At 48.2% G+C, this 18,910-nt stretch overlaps 2 protein-coding genes across 2 annotated transcripts in view; both read right to left on the bottom strand.

Moving 5' to 3' along the window:
* The window catches only part of DDRGK1 (DDRGK domain containing 1), a 58,781-nt gene extending 56,392 nt beyond the window's left edge, over window positions 1-2,389 (bottom strand). Inside the window, exon 1 of the mRNA XM_074991662.1 lies at window positions 2,182-2,389. Within this exon, the coding sequence (XP_074847763.1) occupies window positions 2,182-2,269 (88 nt within the window). The 5' untranslated portion in view covers window positions 2,270-2,389. The remainder of the gene's footprint in view (window positions 1-2,181) is intronic.
* A 12,928-nt stretch (window positions 2,390-15,317) lies between these two features.
* On the bottom strand, window positions 15,318-16,220 carry LOC142012237 (olfactory receptor class A-like protein 4). Its single transcript, XM_074992088.1, has one exon. It carries the CDS (start codon window positions 16,218-16,220, stop codon window positions 15,318-15,320), a length of 903 nt encoding a protein of 300 aa, XP_074848189.1.
* Window positions 16,221-18,910: the final 2,690 nt, after the last annotated feature.

Genomic DNA, 18,910 nt, shown 5'->3' with positions numbered 1-18,910 from the left:
TCATTTAAAGCAGGGACAACAGAGGCATCTGGCTGCTCTGCCTTAGGAATCAGCAAGTTCCTGAGCTGTTGTGGAAGAAACACTAAGGTCAGGCCTGTGGTAGAAAAGATACAGCTAAACAAACCCTACTGTTGTAGACACAGTTTATGACGACAGAAAGTGCTTTTGCAAGTGTACTTTATACTAATCTGGCAAGTGACAAAAAGTATTCCAGGAAAAGCACAGGTGTGCTAGTCTAACTGCCTCTACACCACTGCTTCTGTTGATAGCAGAATGTCACTTACACACCATAACCAGCATTACTAGAAATGTTTGCCAGGATAGTGCAGATCTGAACTTGGGTCTTGATAGCCAAGCCACCTCTTCTTGCTCTTTTAAAATGCAAATAGCTGGACAGCTTATGTCTACATTTGGGCTGTAAGGAAACTACAGCAAAAGGTTTCACACTATTGTAACCACAGGCAGCCAACCCAGTTTTAAGCACTGTGTCACCTAACCCTTTTCAGAACAGGACTGCAAAAATATAGTGCTTAAAACACTGCTAACTTATCCAAATCTCCTCTTCCCTAATGCTACCACCAATCCAACTGACCCACCGGTGGCAACAGAGGAAATTTTTTATGGAAACTTCCTACTAGAAACAAGGCCAGAAGTAGAGACAGGAGCCAGTTTGCCTCTCAGGTGTATCAAATTAGACCCTAAGGGGCCTGTCTACCTTTGAAATGTTACTGTGACACAGCTGTGCTTCTACAGCACTTCAGTAGAGCCCATATCTAGGCTGACAGGAGGGTTTCTCCCATTGGAGTATGTAATCCCCACCCTGAAGAGTCAGTAGCTGTGACAATAGAAGAACTCTGTCCACTTAATGCTGTCTACATTGGTGGTTAGTATGGCTCGACTACACCACTCAGAGATGGATTTTTCACCCTCTTGATTGACCAAGGTGCACCAATCTAATTTTCTAACATAGACCAGACTTAACGCTTCGAACTCTGTCCTCTTTAGAGACTTTCAAAGTTGCGTTCAGGACCTAATAGGGGAGAACCTGGGGTAGGAAATGTTCTCTAATACAGTCTGATGAATTACTCTACTTCACGTACAACCAAATTTCACAGTCCAGGGCATGAGAAATATCCACAACCTGTAGAAAGCATTTCACCACTTCAGCCTAAGTGTTTCACTGGGGAATCAAATTTGGCTTTCTTCAGGATCTGGAGCATCCAGTCTCCTCAAACATCCTGTCTCAGGTATTGATCAAACTGACCCGTAAATGGATCAGGCACAGGAAATGTGCACCTGCAAGAGGACAGCAGAAATGCCTTCAAGGGGCAATTTAAATCAATACATCCAAACTGGCAGCACAAAATCTGCCAGGATTTCTTTTCTTTGAATATTGTGGCAGGAAACAACCAGTGACTACTGACTATGACCTCTTTGGGAGGGAGAAATGTTTCTTTCTGTGCACTCCTACAACTCCTTGGACAGCAGAGCTCTCATTCCCCAGTACAGCTTATAGCACCTATTGCAATACTACTGACACCCATAAATGCAGACAGAGAAAGCAAAACACTAACACTGTCGTTCCCCCCACCCCCGGGCGTTCCCAAAATGAAAAGAAAAAGTCAACTTTCACTGATGAGCAGAGCTGCTACAAAGCAGGTGCCAGACAAGGCACCTCCACACTGTCAGAGAGGAGCAGGCTGGGGACACCCACTTTACACCTTCCTTATAGGGACGTGATCATTGGTCTGCCTCCTACTATCCCCAAGTGTCCTCACCCTCCAGCCTCCCCGTGCCCCTCACCCTGCAGTCTCTCCCCAGAAGCCTCCCTCCACCCTTTACTCACTGCCACAACGGGGCGCCCACCGACCCTTCCCAGCAGCTCCTCATCCTCTACTGCCCCCGACACTCCACTGTCTCCCACCCCAGGTGTCCCCTCCACTCCCCCCAGGAGCCTAGGGCCTGCCTCCCCCATCTCCCAGTAGAGAACCTCACCCACGCCCCCTGCTCTCCCCCAGGGGCTCGGCTTCCCTCGTCACGCGGCGGGGCCCACGGGGGTCCCACCCGTGAGGGGAGGGGAGGGGGGTGAGGTCTTGCCCCGTCCCCCGCGCGGGGAGTCGGACCGAGGTCAGGAGAGGCCGCCGGACGAGGCGCGGACCGAGGGGAGGACTGCCCGTGTACCTTCGCACGCCTGGCCACGCAGCCGGGTGGCAAAGAAGAGGAGAGCGGCCAGCAGCGCAGCGGCCAGCACGTACAGCACAGGATCCATCTTCCCACGTGACTACCCCCCTATGGCCACGCCCCCTCAGGCGGCCGCGCTCCTTCTTCCCGAACGCCGCCGCGGCCGGTTCCACGGATCCGGGGGATGGACGAGTAAGGTTTGGTACGTTCCGTCTCCCAACGCGGAAGTTGGGAGGAGGAGGAGGAGGAGGAGGGGGGGGCAGTCACGTGAAGCTCCCTACTCCGGGGTGGCTGCTTCGGTGCCTGTTCCCTTCGCGTGGCTGGCAGCGCAGGGGGTTGGCTAAGTTGCTGCCTGCAATGGCGCACGCTCCCAGGTGGCAGGTGATCTCAAAGCGCGGTGGGACAGCTGGCCAGAGCAGAGATGGGCTCAGGCAGCAGTAGGGGCGCCGCAGCCTGGAGGGCCCCTACCTGCCTCCAAAGCGGGAGGGGGGTCCGTGGCAGAGGCTGACCGGGAGCAGCTGTGGCAGGGTTGTGGCTGCTCTCCACGTGCTTACCTAGGGGTGCACCATCTGTGTTTGCTCTATGCCTGGTCCCCAGCACTGGGCTCCCTAGCCTGGGAAATCTCCTCATGTGTCACGCGTGCGAAAGCTGCACCCTTGGGTGGCTCTTAGCCCGGCTGCAGTCCAGCTGTTGAGTGTCACACGCGTGCGAGCGCCAGTCTCCGGGCAGACTGCAAAGAAACAGGACGCAGCCCCCAGAGTGGCTGTGCGAAGCTGCACCTCTGTTTCCTTAACTCAGCATCAAGTGTGAGCTCCTCAGGCACAGTGAGACCCTGTGCAGGCAGTCACTGACAGTCCCCTGGGGCACTCCTGTCTGTCTTGCTGCCCAGGCATTCTTGCCTTTGTAATGGATGGTCCCTTACACCAACAATCACAATAATATTAAGTAAAAGCAATGAGGAGTCCTGTAGCAACTTAGTGCCTGGTGGATTAAGGTGCTACAGGACTTCTCATTTTTATGTATTAAGGTGCTAGAGGTCTCCTTGTTTGTTTTCACAGATACTGACTAACACGGCTACCCATTTGAGACTAATAATATTCAGGTCACTCCCAGTCTCAAAGGAACAGTCACTTACTCCCAGATCAACTGCACTGCAGATCTCAAACCAAAGGCAATGCTTCCAGCCAAGCCTTTAGTATAGCCGTAGTGGCTAAGATGTATTGTCTAGAGATGTATTGGCTAAGAAGGAAGTGAGGGACATTTACAAGGTTAAAGCAGGTAAATATAAACACAAATGTGTTACAGACTCACATTCCAAAAGATAATATAGAAGCTTCTTTAGTTATCATACAGTATGATACAAGTTTGAAAAGGCCATGCTAATGGCCAAATTGGAGAATACTAATGAGGTGCTGAAATGAATATTAGGTGCCTCATTAGTAGTCTGCCAGCCACGGCACTTTGAAAGTGCTGCATTTTGATTGCGTGTGGCTCATCTACACAGGTCCCTTTCGGGGCCCTTATTCCTATCAGGGAAATTTGACGTTTGTGGGGTCCTTTTGAAAAGGGCCCTGTGTAGCTGAGCTGCGCGCAATCGAAACATGGCACTTTCGAAGTGCTGTGGCTGGCAGCATGCTAATGAAGCACTGAATATTCATTTCAGTGCCTCATTAGTATTCTCCAATTTGACCACGAGCATGGCCCTTTCGAAATTTTGACCAAGTGTAGACACAGCCTATGTGTCCTTTAAAGCTAACCCAAGCCAACCAGCTGGAGAATCTCTGGCTTGAAGTCTTTGCCTCAAGGAACTCAAGCAGCATAGAAATGAATTTCCTTCTGGTCAGGCATTTTTATTACCTTGCCCTAGAGTTCAAAGTTATGGGATGAGCATTCATGCATGTCTCCTCTTCATGAGCGTGTGTTGTGGGGGAGGGGGAGGCCATTGACAAAAGCTCTTGTTCTCTGATGTCCCACAATGGCTCGTCTGATGTTTATAGACCTCCTTAGACAGGAAACACCACCTCTTGTTATAAACTAGCATTTCACATTGGGTGATTTCTCTCTCCTGACTTTCCTTTTCCAGTTTCACAGCAAAACACATCTATAGTTACAGAGGAAATATTATTATTACCTATCATATAGGCTACAGATGTAATAAATGAGATGAATGCTTGCAGCAACTTTCAACTATTTCATAAAGTCCCAACACTAAACTAAGGTTGTCAACTTTCTAACCACACAAAACCAAACACACTCTCCTCACCCCCTGCCCTGAGGCCCTGCCACTGTTCCACCCCTTTCCTGAACCCCCACCCCTGCTCACGCCATTCCCCCCACCCTCATTCATTTTCATTGGGCTGGAGCAGGAGGTTGGGGTACAGGAGGGTTGAGGGCTCTGGCTGGGTATCCATACTGTGGACTGGGACCACAAATGGGAGGTTCAGGAGGTGGGAGGGGGGCTCAGAGCAGGGGCAGGAGGTTGGGGTGTGGGAGGGAGGACTCCAGATGGGGATGTGGGCTGTAGGGTTGGGCCAGGGATGAAGGGTTTGGGGTGCAGGAGGTGGCTAAGGGCTGGGGGAAGGGGTTGGGGTGCAGGAGTGAGGGAGTGGTCTTAGGACTTGGTTGTAGGAATAAGGGGATTTCGAAGTGTGCAGGGTCCTTTGAAAAAGGACCCTGTGTAGACAAGCCGTGCGCAATTGAAAGCAGCACTTTCAAAGTGCTGTGGCTGCCATTATGCTAATGAGGCGCTGCATATTCATTGCAGTACATCATTAGCATATCCCAAAGTGCCTCATTAGTGTCCCCTTTTTGAAAGGGGGGGGGGCTAGTGTAGACATTGCCAAAGAGACAAACTATGAGTAAAGGCCAATGTGGCAGAGTTATTCTGTTTTCTCTGTATATTCATTGTTTTATGTCAAACACAAGATTGTTTAAATTTAGACTAGCAGAAATAAGAATTGGAAAAAGCTGTTTTGTCATTCAGGTAATTTCTTTATCTCTGCAGGATGCTGCCCTGCACAATTTTTGCTAATGCTTAACCAACCTAATTTTGAAGGTCATAAGAATGGCCATAATGGGTCAGACCAATCATCAGTCTAGTTCAGTACCTTGTCTTCTGACCACGTCCATCTGCAGACACTTCAGAGAGAGTGAACAGAACAGAGCAGTTCTTGAGTGATCCATCCCATCATCCACTCCCAGCTTCTGGCCATTTCGAAGTTTGGGGCTAGTGTAGACGTAGCCATGGTGGGATACCTGATTATCTTGGCTAATAGTTATTAGTGGACCTATTCTCCAGAAACTTCTCTAATTTTTTTTTTTTTTTTTTTGCACCCAGTTATACTTTTGGCCTTCACAACGTTCCCCAGCAATGAGTTCCACAGGTTGATTGTGCGTTATGTAAAGGAGTTAAATTCAGTGTGGCTTCTTCCACTTTCTTTAGGAGACTATTCCCTGTGGCCAGGTCTACACTAAACATTAAAGTCAACTATAGATATGCAAATCTAGCTACAGCAAGGGCATAGCTGGAATTGACTTAACTACAATAGATTTACCTGGTGCCCTTACAGAAGGAGGTCAACGGGAGAAACTCTCCCCTCTACCTTCCATACTCCTTGCACTAATGAGGAGTACGGGGTCAACTGCTGACTCCAGATAGTTCGATTTTGTGCATCCCTACTAGGCATGCAAAATCAAACCTGGAAGATTGACCCTGTGCAGGTCAATCTTCCACACAGTAAAGACAAACCCTGAATAAGTATCCTCCCCATTAGATTGCTTTCCCTTTTATTCAATCTGTTCCTTAATACCATCCAGTAACCACTCAAATCCCCCTCATGGAGACTTTCCTTTCATGTGTCTACATCCATCAGCATTTTTAGTCAGTTGTGTTTGCTCTGGATATAATATACTAAACATCAAATATAAGCAATATAAGACCTCCACATACTTCTTTGTACTCTACCACTATTCTATCAAAGTAGAAATTTTAGGGTGGTAGGAGATTTATAGACTTTTGGATTATTTTTATGATCCAATAGCTGCCTGTTATTTATCATTTTACTTTCCCCCAGCCATTCAGATTGTGCAATGAAGATACAGTAGGCAGCAGACACCACAGTCAAACTCAAACTAGCTTTTTCCATGAGGAAACGAAACAAATACCCTTAGATGGGACAGAGTCTCAGCCTGACAGTGCAAACTGTACCAATATGAGCAATCTGCATTCATTGGAGAAGTCCCTGGAGCCTTCAGTGAAGTCAGTAAAATTACTCCTGTGCGCACGGAGGGACTACCCAGGTGTGTGTTCATTCCCAGGATCAGACCCGGCTTAGTTTGCGTGAGTGTCTGGTTGTACCACTAGGTGTCACTCTTGTTTCACATTAACACAAATGGGAAAAAAGCAGTCATGTAGCACTTCAGAGACTAACAAAATAATTTGTTTGGTGATGAGCTTTTGTGGGACAGACCCACTTCATCAGATCATGGCCTTACCAGAGCAGACTCAATATATAAAGCACAGAGGTCCAAAATTGTTATCAAGGTTGACAAATCAGAAAAATTGTTATCAAGGTTGGTGAATCAGAAGAGCAGAGGAACGGCATGTGTGTGTGGGGGGGGGGGAAGTTAAGAGTTAGGTAAAACATCAAAGTATGTAAAAGAGCCCTTATAATGGGTCAGGTAATTGCTGTCCCTGTTCAAAGCACATGTTAATGTGTTGAATTTGAATATGAAAGTTAGTTCTGAACATTCCCTCTGTAGATGGTTGTTAAAGCTTTTTTTCAGTAGAACACAAACTCTCAGGTCTTTAACAGAATGGCTCACCCCACTAAAGTGCTGGCTGACAGGTTTGTGTATCTGGAGATTTTTGATGTCTGTTCTATGTCCATTCTTTCTTTGTCGAAGAGTGTTTGCTCTGGCCCTTCAGTAATAGCTCAGTCACACAGCAGTTATAAGTGCCTGAGGAGATCCAATTCTGTTCCAGATGCGGCCACTTGTTTGGGGCAAATCATTTAATTTCTTTATGCCTCAGTTTCCCCATCTGTGAAATGGTGAAAATGACACAACCCTCCTTTGCAAAGTGCTTTGGAAATCTATGGATGAAAAGCAATTACGTGAACATTAGGGATAATTAATCACTGTCAGGCTTTGTTTTGGTAGCAGTAAGGCCTTCTGAGCTGTTTGTACAGCACGGTAATGAGCTTCTTTTCTTGTTTTAAAATGCGAATTGTAAACAGTTTGAAAAACATTAGTCAAGAGCCCTGTCAATGTCAGCCCCATTTCCATTTCACTTGCCTACACCCTCACATCCATTAAAACCTGTTTAATTAAACCCGTTATCTTGTTAGCTCAATCATTTCCATTTGAAATAAACCAGGACAGGGACGTCTCTGAATCACACAACACATACAAGGAGCAACTGACACACAGAAGGGGCCAATTTCTGCTCATGCCAATGGAAATCGGGGATTTCCCTCGTAGCTGGTCGTGTTACCTAGTGTAAGGTGAGCAGACAAGCAGATTCATAGGAGTGTATTGGTTTGGATGTGCTGCGACATGGTCTCTTGGGAGCTACGTCTACACTGTGACTAGCGAGACTGTTACATCCGGGCTGACTTACTCACACTAACTTTCATGCAGCTAAATATAGCCGTTAAGGATGCAGCAGCACAACTGTACAAGTACCCTGGGGTCCTAGGTACGTACTGGCATTGCCAAGATGTGCCACCCCATCTTTACTGTTACATTTAATCGTGGGAGCTCCATGGAAGCTACTGTGTAGGTGGTGACATAGACTCCACTTAGCAAAGGGTCCCTGTTCTTTGTAAACATGTCTCCTGAGGCCTGACAAACTCTGTACACCCAACACTTGACTTGAAGGAGGATCACTAAATAGTAACACATATGGTATCTGCTGAAAGCTGAGTGGCACCTGAATCACTCCTGGGTGGCCACCCAAGTGCTCCGCTTACTAGGAACCCTGCCCCGAGCAAAGTAATTATACTGCTGCTGGTCTGTAGCATAGGCCTGGCCTCAGGAAAACCGCTGGAAGAGAGGGGAGTTTTGCATGAACATTTCGAGCTTGGTTTTTGAGCAGCTAGCGAGCTCTGCAATAGACTGACCTTCCATGGGTGGGAACTGACTTTGTTAGGTAGGAGGGTAACTGTCAGTCCCACTGACAGCTGGAGGCAAACAAAGCAACTGGCCTAGGACCCAGTAATTCAGAAGGGCCGGTGGCAGCTGGAGCACTGTGCACTTTATATCGGTGCTGGAGCCCTGCTTGGCGTGGCTCTAAGGCCTGGGAGTTGGGGAGAGGTGCGACATGGCATGGTCTGGGTGTCACTGAGGGCTGTCTGCCTCAGCTCTCTGTCCCGTCCTCCCAGGGCCCCACCCCTTTTGGGAGTGTGAAACCAGCCCCTGCCCCCGCACCTTGCACAGTATCCCGCCACTTGCCGGCCCCCCAGTAGCTGGTAATAAGTGTAGACGCAGGTCTGTATTTTACAATTTTGTTCTGTGTTATAGCCATTTGTTTCCATCACTCCCTTATTTCTCATTAAATCCTATTCCTCCTGTTTCAGCAAACATTCTTTGGTTTTATTTTAAGTGCTCCCAAGTGTGGTGAGGGTTACAGTCATGGAGGTTTAAAGTGTGGCTTGTTGCAGGGAGGAGATTTGGCATTTCTGAGATTCACCGCTGCTGTGGATTGTGTATCAAAGGAGAATAACTCAAAGGGACACAGGACCTCCTTGCTAACCTCCAAGACAGAATTAGGGCTGGCACATCCCTGAGCAGAACAAATGAGTGGCTGAAGGCCTGGCAGTGTCTAGCAGCTGAAACCCAGCTACGGTAAGGAGTACTCCCTCATTCTGGAGGCCAGGGGTAACAAGGTGTCTCAGACCTGAATGGGTAGCCTGAAAACCATCACAGCTGGATGTGCATTGTGGATAGGCTCCACTTTCTCTGACATCCCCCGCCCCAGAAATTAAGGGCTTAGGTTGTGGCACAGCTTCTAGATCGGACAACAGTCTCTGGGAGAAAGAAAGAGTCTGTTCCCCGTCAGGAATGGAGTAGAGCACCTGGGTTTGTGTGTGCTTATCCAGCCTCTTCTCTGAACGCGTGGGCAACATGCAGGGATCTTCCTGATAATAATGTCAGTGCTACGCTACTGTCGGCAAAGAGAGAGCCCAAAGCCCTGCCCATGTTAAGCACAGACCAAGCTGGACGCAGAGCTGCCTCCACAGATAAGACCGGCTTTGGGAAAGAATCGGTCAGTTTCATGGGGAGCTCCTCATTACTTGTTGCGTGCCTAACAGCCGCTGAGAAGGCTAACCCCACCAACAGCTAAACAAACTGCATTACCCGCGAGGTGTGTTTGCCTTTCGACTTGAATGGCACAGGGCTGGCAGCTAGCTCTGAGAGCAGAAAGGCTGCTTTGGTTTGGTTGGAGGCAGGCCAAACCCAACCTCTTGGTTTAGAGAGGAAAATGGTTTTGGGGAGGAGGGCAGCTTTGGGTCTACTTTTTTGTGGTTAAAAGTAATGAAAAGCTCCTAAAGTGGGGCATGGGGGCTGGATGCTGTGGGGAAGCTGACCCAGCAGCTGCCTGTGTGTTACTTGACCCGCAGAAAGCATGAGGAACATAGAAGCATGGAATTGCCAGACTGGTACAGATCCAAGGTCCCGCTAGCCCAGGGATTCCCAACCTCTGGGTTGGGACCCAAACATGGGTCCCCATTAGATTTTCTAAGGGTCGCCAGGTGGGTGGCTCCAAGCTGCATGTGGCCATTTAAGGAGCCATTTGTAGCTCCCGCTGCAGCTGTTGCTCACTCCTCTGGCTCCCAGTCCCTGCCCTGCTGCAGTGCGCTGAAACGGAACTCAATTTATTGCTTTAATGGCTGGCAGGAGGAATCGGGTTGTTAAATTAATTAACTTGAGTCCCATTTCAGTGTGGCAGGGCAGTAAACGACCCGCACTGTGGGTGGAAAAGGGGAGGAGGAGGGCTGGAGGGAGCCACGTGGAGACTGGCGAAGGAGCAGTGGTGCTTGTGTGAAGTAGGTGGGGGGATGTGTTGGGGCTGTGAGGGGTTTAAGCCTGGAGGTTGGGGAAGGGCTAATCAAGATTTATAATTTTTTTCCCCAGGGGAGAACCTCCTTCACCTCCAGTTTTGAATTGCTTTGGGTCACAAAGTCTGACTGGATAGTCAGAATGGGTTGCCATCTTGAAAAGGTTGGGAACTGCTGCTCTAGCCCAATATCCTGTCTAACAGAGGCCAGCGCCTTATGCTTCTCAGGGCATCATTAGTAGGGAGACGTGGGCTATGCTGTTCCCCAGCAACAGGCCCTCCAATGGGGATGAGGGTCAGTGGTGGCCAGGAGCTCTGGGTCCCTTTGAAATGCCGTGGGAGCACCACTCCATGCAGCTTCTGAGGGGTGGGCAGGGCCAACATCATGCTCTGGTTGGCACCAAGGGCTGACTGCCCTTGGCCCCACCCCTTCTGACTGAGGCTCCGCCCTTTCCTGGCAAGTGGCGCTACACACACCCCATTGCCCTCAGGTTTGTGGTGACTGTCCACCCTGCATAACTCCCCCCATTTCCATCTGCAATGTTGTTAATCTTGTATCCATCATAAGCAGCAGGAAATCTTCTGAAGCCACCTTCTAGGAGAGATAGATACAGCTTGTGGAATATTGTAGCTAGGCGTTTGTGATATTTACTGTAAATTTTCAGTGGTGGATCAAGTCATTAAAAAAATAAAAATGAGGCCCCTTGGGGCACAGCTTGGTGGCTGTTTGAGCCTCCATCACTGAGGGTGTGTCTACACGGTAAAGTTATTTCAGAATAATGTCCGCTATTCTCAAATAACTTTGTGAGCATCTACACAATGCAACCACTATTTAGAAATAATTTCTCGCTAGTGGATGGCTTATTTCTAATTTGGTAAACCTCACTCTACGAGGAATAGTACCTATTCTGAAACAGATCTTTTGGAATAGGGGCTGTGTAGACAGGGAACGGGGCTATTTCAAAATAAGCTACAGTACATCCAATGGCTCTAATCTGAAATAGGCTCTCTTGTCTCTGGACGCTGTATTTCAAAATAGCTGAGTGCTATTTCAATAAGCATTTTGTGCATAGATGCACTATTTCAAAATAAGCTATTCTGGAATCTCTCTTCCAGAATAGACTATTTTGAAGTAACTCTGCTGTGTAGACATACCTTGAGTGAGAAGCTGCAGAATTTGCCTCTATTGGGCCATCCAAGTCAACATATGATCCTCAAAAAATCATCCCACAGGAATCCAGTGACCAAACCATCCAAGTCAAGAGCTATTGTGGCAGTCTGATCCTTCAGGAAATTTTGTCTCAGCTCCCTACTGGAGTAAACATGGAGCTCTTGCCCTCAAAACAAGAAAAAGAAGATCTTCTATCTACACAAGCGGACATGAAAGAGCTTCTAGCCGCGATCAGGACACTCAGAACTGCTATTCACCCCAAGATGCAATGCTTAAAAAGAGACATGTCTGACCTTGATGAGAAAATAGGCAGAGATGAAATCTCACTGGAGGAGGACAGAGCGCGGATGCAGTCTTGAATCTGCAGGCCAGAATCAAGCAGTCTGAGAGAAAGCAGGGCCAGACCTGTTGCAGGGCACAACTCCCCCTGCAGAAAGAGTTTCTAAAGTTGTTTTAACTCCCCCCATAAGAGTATCTCCTCCTTTTGTAAACGATTCCTTAAGTGCACTCCTGCTAGCCTTCTGCAGAGGGGTTAATTTACCGGAATGTGCATGTAGTTCAACCAGCTCAAGCCACATAAGGAAAAGTTACTTACTTGTTCCCACAGCAAAAGAATTAGGGATCACCAAATGAAATTCATGGGTAGCAGGTTTAAAACTAACAAAAGGAGGTTTTTCTCCATGCAATGCATAGTAGGCCTGCGGAACTTTTTGCCAGAGCATGTTGTGAAGACCAGGACTTTAATCGGGTTCGAAACAGAACGAGATAAATTCGTGGAGGTTAAGCCTGTCAATGGATGTTAGCCAGGATGGGCAGGAATGGTGTCCCTGGATGTCAGGAGAGGGATCGCTTTGGTGATTCCCTGTTCTATTCACTCCCTCTGGGGCATCAGGTATTGGCTCTGTCAGAAAACAGAACACTGGGCTAGATGGACCTTTGGTCTAACCCAGTATGGCCGTTCTTATGTTCTCTTATGTTCACTGTCATCTACAGAAATTAGCACACTGGCCTCTTGATAGAACCTTATCCGTTCAAAGGTTAGACTGTGACTGTACACAACTAAGTATTACAGTTTACATGGACACAAACAGATTTTTAATTAACAAGCGTAATTTTGAGCACTGTGCCTCACTGGGTTAGAGTAAGACTGAGGTGGTAGGGCAGCAGGTTTTGAATCCAGAACTTATTGTTGAGGGGTTGGTTCAGGGGTAGTGATAGGGTGAGTTTTGGGTCTGAGAACCAATAAGGGTTAGAAATCAGGTTTGGATTTGAGGGGGTAGAGCTCTTGTGAGCTGTTCTCGAGTTTAGCCTCAAATGGGGAGAGAGAAGCTGATTAACACTATGATCTGATGATTTACGAAGGGCCGACAGTTGTTCAGACAAAAATACACAGGCAGTTTATATAATCTGGACAGCCTCTCGTGATTCAGCCAGCCACTGAGCAGACAGGATTTGTCACAAATCCCAGGGATGGGAATACCACTCAGCTGTGGAGTTTTATTTTGTGGTTATATATTGAGTGTCTGGGTAGGTACACCAAGGGAGGAGAGAGTCTTTAGAAAGGATTTCAGTGAAGGAAACCCCACACATTCCCCTCTCCTCAAGAGATTTTAGCCATTTTGGACCATGAACAAACTAATACGGAAAACAGGCTCCTACCAGTTTGGGGTTCCCCTCATAGATATAGAGCAACAGTCATGGCCAGGATTAGATCTGGAGCAGGAAGGGGAGTGGGGGTTTGGATTTAAGATTCTAGTCCATATGTAGTGAGCCTGGAATGAGGAAAAGCACAGGATGCACTCAGGCTTGCTGATGGCGAGGGGCAGGTATAGCAGATAAAGGGGGCGGTTGCACAGGGACCCAGTGGTTCAAAGGGGCCTGGAGCTCCTGCCTGCCACTGTGGCAGCAGTGATGGCCGGAGCCCTGGGCTCCTTTGAAATGCCATGGAAGTGCCATTCCACCGCTCAGCGCAGCCCTGAGGGCTGGGGGAGAGGGCCCAGCACCTTGCTCCAGGCGGTGTTAAGAGCTGACTCCCCTCACTCCTGTCCCTTCCACCCCTTCTGGGAGCAAGAGCGGGCCCCCCCCCCCACACCTTTCCCCCAGACATGCAGTGGCTGTCAGCCCCACTGAACACACTTGATGCAATTTCACTTTATAGTCTTTGGGGGAAATGAAAACAAATGGTACTGGTTGGGCCATTAGCTCTCTCAGGTGTAGAGCATCACCTCAGACCAGGTTCATGTCTCTTCAGAGTGCTCCAGGGTCTACCCTACAAGTAAACATCCATACTGGCCCATCTGGCTGAGTCAGGCTAACGGGGCTTTGGGTGTAGTGCTGTAACTCCAGCAGAGCTGTTTGGGTTGGAGCAGAACCTGGGTTCTTGGACTCCCTGTGGGGGAGCGGTTCCAGGCTGAGACCCATAATCTATATTGCACACACCTGAGCCTTCTGACCCATGCCAGCCACAGGAGCATAACTTCCGTGTGGACATACCATACCTCCACTACTCTGACGCAATGAAACTATGCAGTAAAGCTAGACGTCCTGTGGCACCTTATAGACTAACAGATATTTTGGAGCATAAACTTTCATAGGCAAAGACCTTCATCATCAGATAAAGCGGGTCTTTGCCCACAAAAGCTTATGCTCCAAAATATCTGTTAGTCTAAAAGGTGCCACTGGACTTGTTGTTTTTGAAGATACAAACTAACACAGCTACTTCTCTTATATTTATGCAGTAAAATAAAACTCGTCTGTGCAGGAGACAGAGTCTTCCTGGGGGCCAGTCTGAGACTATGGATTTAACTCCCCCAGAAACCAAATGTAAGCCCAGAGGCACCGAGACCACTGACAGAGCGAAGTCTCTGCTCTCCAGCCTTAGCTGAGAGCCAGCTGGCTTACAGATCATGAGGTAGAGGCACATGGCTTTAGCCCCTCAGGTCACAGGCTCAGTCCCACCTGTTAAAGACCTGGGTCTGTTGGTGTTACTTTACAATCATCTTAGACCTAACCACCATGCGTAAGGCACATTGCTTTGACCTGCCTTCTCTAACATAGATATAGAACAACAGGTATATGTATAAAAGCACCCCCTTCAAACTCTCCATTTATCCCAAAAGGACCCGCAAGCAAAACAAAACACCCCACTACACACGCTTCTCCTCCTGGCGTGAGGCTGAGAGGACAAACATGTAACCGATGTTAGACATGTTGCTTACTACAGCACTAGAAGGTCATGGGTGCAGGATGAGAACCAGTACAGAAGAGAATTCTTCAGTTGCTTTTCCCAGTTTCCTTAATGATTTCATTTGTGAAACATGTTGGCAAAGTCTACTTGGAGCACTAGTGAGCATTTGTAGTTTAAATGATCTACAGCCGACAAGTGACTACTTCGCTGACAATGACAATGACAATATCAAAAAGCAATAATTTCTCCCCCTGCCATCCTTGCAGCTTTAAAAGATAATGGCTATCATACCCCTGAATGCTCAGGGTCATGCGTATGCTCAGTCTTTTGTTTAAAATCAGTGCTGCTGTGGGCCGGTAAAGATCGGACTATTTCCATTTGCTTTCATCCGACTGAAGGCAAATGTTTACCTGTCACTTGCCTTTTGAAATATGCTTTCTGCTGGGTGTTTTCTGTGGCAGATCTCCAGGCTGTATCCATTGTGTTGTGTCTAATAGGCCTGCTGTTTGAATAATCCACCACTCCGCTTGACACTGCTTCAGTATGAATATTGCTATAAAGGTTGGGGGTGGAGAAAGCATATGGGAACCTTCTGAACATCAAGCAGTATCCAGGGCAGGATTTCAAAAGACTGGTCCAAAGGTAAACGTAAAGGTCCAAATAAAGCCCTGGCTGCAAACTACATTTAAGGTTTGAAAGATGGAGGACCCTGCCACTGGCTACAGCTCCATGCTCTGAACAACTGTGGGCCTCTTCCATTTCAGGCACCAGCACACTTCAGCCAGATACTCTCTGACCTTTCGGTAGCCAAACATCACGATATAGGAGCTGGAGGAGTAATAGATGCAGGACAGAATTCCAGAGAGATTGTTGAGGGTGCTGTTTTCAAAATTTCTTTTGATCAGCCCTGAAATGATGGCAATCCAGACCATGTCATTGGAGATCCAGCAGACCACATAGATGGATAGCAACGAGAGCAAGACTTTTGTGGCTTGGACCGTGTGCTTGTTCCAGCTGCTGGCGGTGGTCCAAGTAGTCCTCACTTTTCTCCGATGCTTGCAGAGCAGGTCAATGGTGAAGCCATTTAAGACGATCACAAGGATGATGAAAATGAGGTCCAAGCTGACTGACGTGTAGGTGGTGAACTTCATGATGAAAGTGTCCGTGTAGCTTAAGCAGGTTGTAATTGCCAGATAGTCTATGGTCCTGTTACTCTTCTCTGCCGTTCTGTCTTGTTGAAGGTAAGGGATATGGAAAACAATGGTAAAGATCCAGCAGCCTGCAAGGACACTATTGACGTACTGCCCCTCGTGCCTGTCGATGAATTTGGACCAGCGGTGGTTGGGTCTTCGGATCTTGATCAGGTGAAGAAAGCTTAAGTTCTCCACAGACCAGATGCTGATCAGCCGCAGCGTGTGGTAAGTGTAGAGCAGGATCCTGCAGCTCAGCTTCCCAAAAAGCTTGGCGTTGGCAAGGAAGATAAGCCCAGGGACTACCTGGTAGCAGCAGAGTAAGAGATTCACCAGGGCCATGTTCATGATGATCCTGTCCAAGGGAAGAAGGGCCCTGTGTCGGAGAGCATTGCTAAGGAAGGCAAGGACAACAATGAGGTTGCCGACCATGCCAATAAATGCTGCTAGATAAATGAGAATGGGCGCAACATACTCAGGTTTACACATCATAACCAAACCAATCGAGGGAAGAATTTGCTTGGAGTCTCCCAGCTTGTTTCTTAACTTCCTCCCGTTTCCTGTCCCCTTCTTGTCTAGGCTGCTTTAACATATCACCTCTGCCTCTTGCCCTCAACAGCGTGTTCATAATAAAGTAATTCTGCCGCTATTTTTTCTGCCCGGTTATTCCCTCCCCCTAGTGCTTATATAGTCCCTCGCATGAAACACTCAGGGGCGTGCTTCCTAGGCTGTTTGTGTAACTGCTGTTATCTTATTCTGTGAGCAAAGGGTAGGTGTGGTATAGATTAGGCAACGACTAATAGAAAAGGTGGTGTGATAGGAAGTGCTGCCTGTATAATAAGAGGCTTTCAGATGAAAAGGCTACGTCAGGGAGTGACAGGCTACACACAGCCACATTGCTCAGCTTATGTCTGAGGGAAACCTGCCACAGGTGCCCAGCTAAGAGGCAGGCTGTGATTGGTTGCCTAGGGGCGGTGATCATCAGTGCAAGGTTAAGCTTATACTTGCAGGTGATGCCCAGATGCTTTGTATATTGGAAAGACTTCAAACTCTTTTTGACAAAGAGTTAATGGGCACAAAACAGACATAAAAACACTCCTGATCCACAAACCAGTCAGCCGACATTTTAATGGAGTGGGCCATTCTGTTAATGACTTCAGAGTCTGCATGTTACTGAAGAGGAATTTTCGCACTGCTTTGGAAAGAGAGGCTGCTGAACTCTCTTTTATATTCAAATTTGACACATTAACACGTGGTTTGAACTGGGGTGCGAATTTTCTGGGTCATTATAGGGGCTCTTTTGCAAACTTGGCTTAATCTAATTCTTGATCTCCCCACCCCACCCCTCCACTCTCTGATTTGCTCACCTTGATGATCTTTTTTCTGATTTGTCCTCCTTGCTTACTGTTTTTGGTTCTCTGTGCCTTAAATATTGAGTCTGTTCTGGTATGGCTATGGTCTGAAGAAGTGGGTCTGTCCCACGAAAGCTCATCACCTAATAAATTATTTTGTTAGTCTTTGAAGTGCTACTTTACTGCTTTTTTGTTTTGTACGTAGGGGTGTGTGTGGAAGAAAGCAGACTTGATGAGATGGTAGATAATGTTAATTAAGGGCTATATTATGCTTGCCTGGCCTTTACAAAAGATATGGAGTCCAAAAGAGGTATTCCGTGGAGATACACAGGAGTCAGAGCAGAGGGGGGAAAGGCCCTTACCCCCATTCCCAGCCCCGCAGAACAGGCACTCAGGAGTCAGCATGAGCCCCCTCTGCCCTTGCAGACCCCATTTGTACACAGGCTCCAAGGGTCACTCTCTCCTGGGAAGTCCTGACCCCTTGGCTGCAGGGGTGATGTGGTCCAGCCATTAGGGAGTTCAACCAAGGCCGCATCTACATGTGCACGCTACTTCAAAGTAGCGGCACCAACTTCGAAATAGCACCCATCACGGCTACACGTGTTGGGTGCTATTTCGAAGTTGAAATCGACATTAGGCGGTGAGACGTCGAAGTCGCTAACCCCATGAGGGGATGGGAATAGCGCCCTACTTTGAAGTTGAACGTCAAAGTAGGGCACGTGTAGACGATCTGCGTCTCGCAACATCGAAATAGCGGGGTCCACCATGGCAGCCATCAGCTGAGGGGTTGAGAGACGCTCTCTCTCCAGCCCCTGCAGGGCTCTATGGTCACCGTGTGCAGCAGCCCTTAGCCCAGGGCTTCTGGCTGCTGCTGCGGCAGCTGGGGATCCATGCTGCATGCACAGGGTCTGCAACCAGTTGTCGGCTCTGTGGATCTTGTGGTGTTTAGTGCAACTGTGTCTGGGAGGGGCCCTTTAAGGGAGCGGCTTGCTGTTGAGTCCGCCCTGTGACCCTGTCTGCAGCTGTTCCTGGCACCCTTATTTCGATGTGTGCTACTTTGGTGTGTAGACGTTCCCTCGCAGCGCCTATTTCGATGTTGTGCTGCGCAACGTCGAAGTTGAACGTCATCGTTGCCAGCCCTGGAGGACGTGTAGACGTTATTCATCGAAATAGACTATTTCGATGTCACTACATCGAAATAAGCTATTTCGATGTAGTGTGCATGTGTAGACGTAGCCTAAAAGTCAGAGGAGTTCTAGTCCCTCCTTGACCTGCCACGATTGGTTTTTCAAGTCACCCTCTATGCCGCTGTTCCTCTTCCCTCCCCTTCTTTACTTAGGTTGTGAGCTCTTTGGGGAAGGCACTTGTGTACAACTCCTGGCACGCTGGGGCCCAATCTTGATTGGAGCTTCTAGGTGCTTTTGTAATACAATAAACTATGACAGCTGCACTGAGTGGGTGGGGGAGGGGAGACCACAGGGGTCTCTGGAGCTTCCCGATACAAGACAGAATGAAGCTGGAGACATGCCTGGAAGTGACATGGATCACAACCCCACCTCCTTTTAGAGCGGCTCTTAGGAGCCAGCTTCACAGGTGTTATAGCTGGTTCAAGCATCAAACATCATGAAGTTTGATGCTCAAGAACTCAATTAGCCCCAAGATAATGCAGAGATGTATAACTAAGGAGAAGGGTGGGTATAGGGAGAGAGGCAGAAGCCAAGTTAACCCCAAGGAGGAACCACCATGCATTTGAGGGACCTCAGTGACCTA

The sequence above is a fragment of the Carettochelys insculpta genome, chromosome 4, assembly GCF_033958435.1.
Source record: "Carettochelys insculpta isolate YL-2023 chromosome 4, ASM3395843v1, whole genome shotgun sequence".
Taxonomy (NCBI): domain Eukaryota; kingdom Metazoa; phylum Chordata; order Testudines; family Carettochelyidae; genus Carettochelys; species Carettochelys insculpta.
The sequence above is the reverse complement of the archived record's forward strand: the minus strand, read 5'-3'. Positions and strand labels throughout refer to the sequence as shown.

Bases quoted from the DNA above. Each gene is read 5' to 3' on its own strand.
- LOC142012237 (XM_074992088.1), bottom strand. From the start codon at position 16,220: ATGGTCGGCAACCTCATTGTTGTCCTTGCCTTCCTTAGCAATGCTCTC.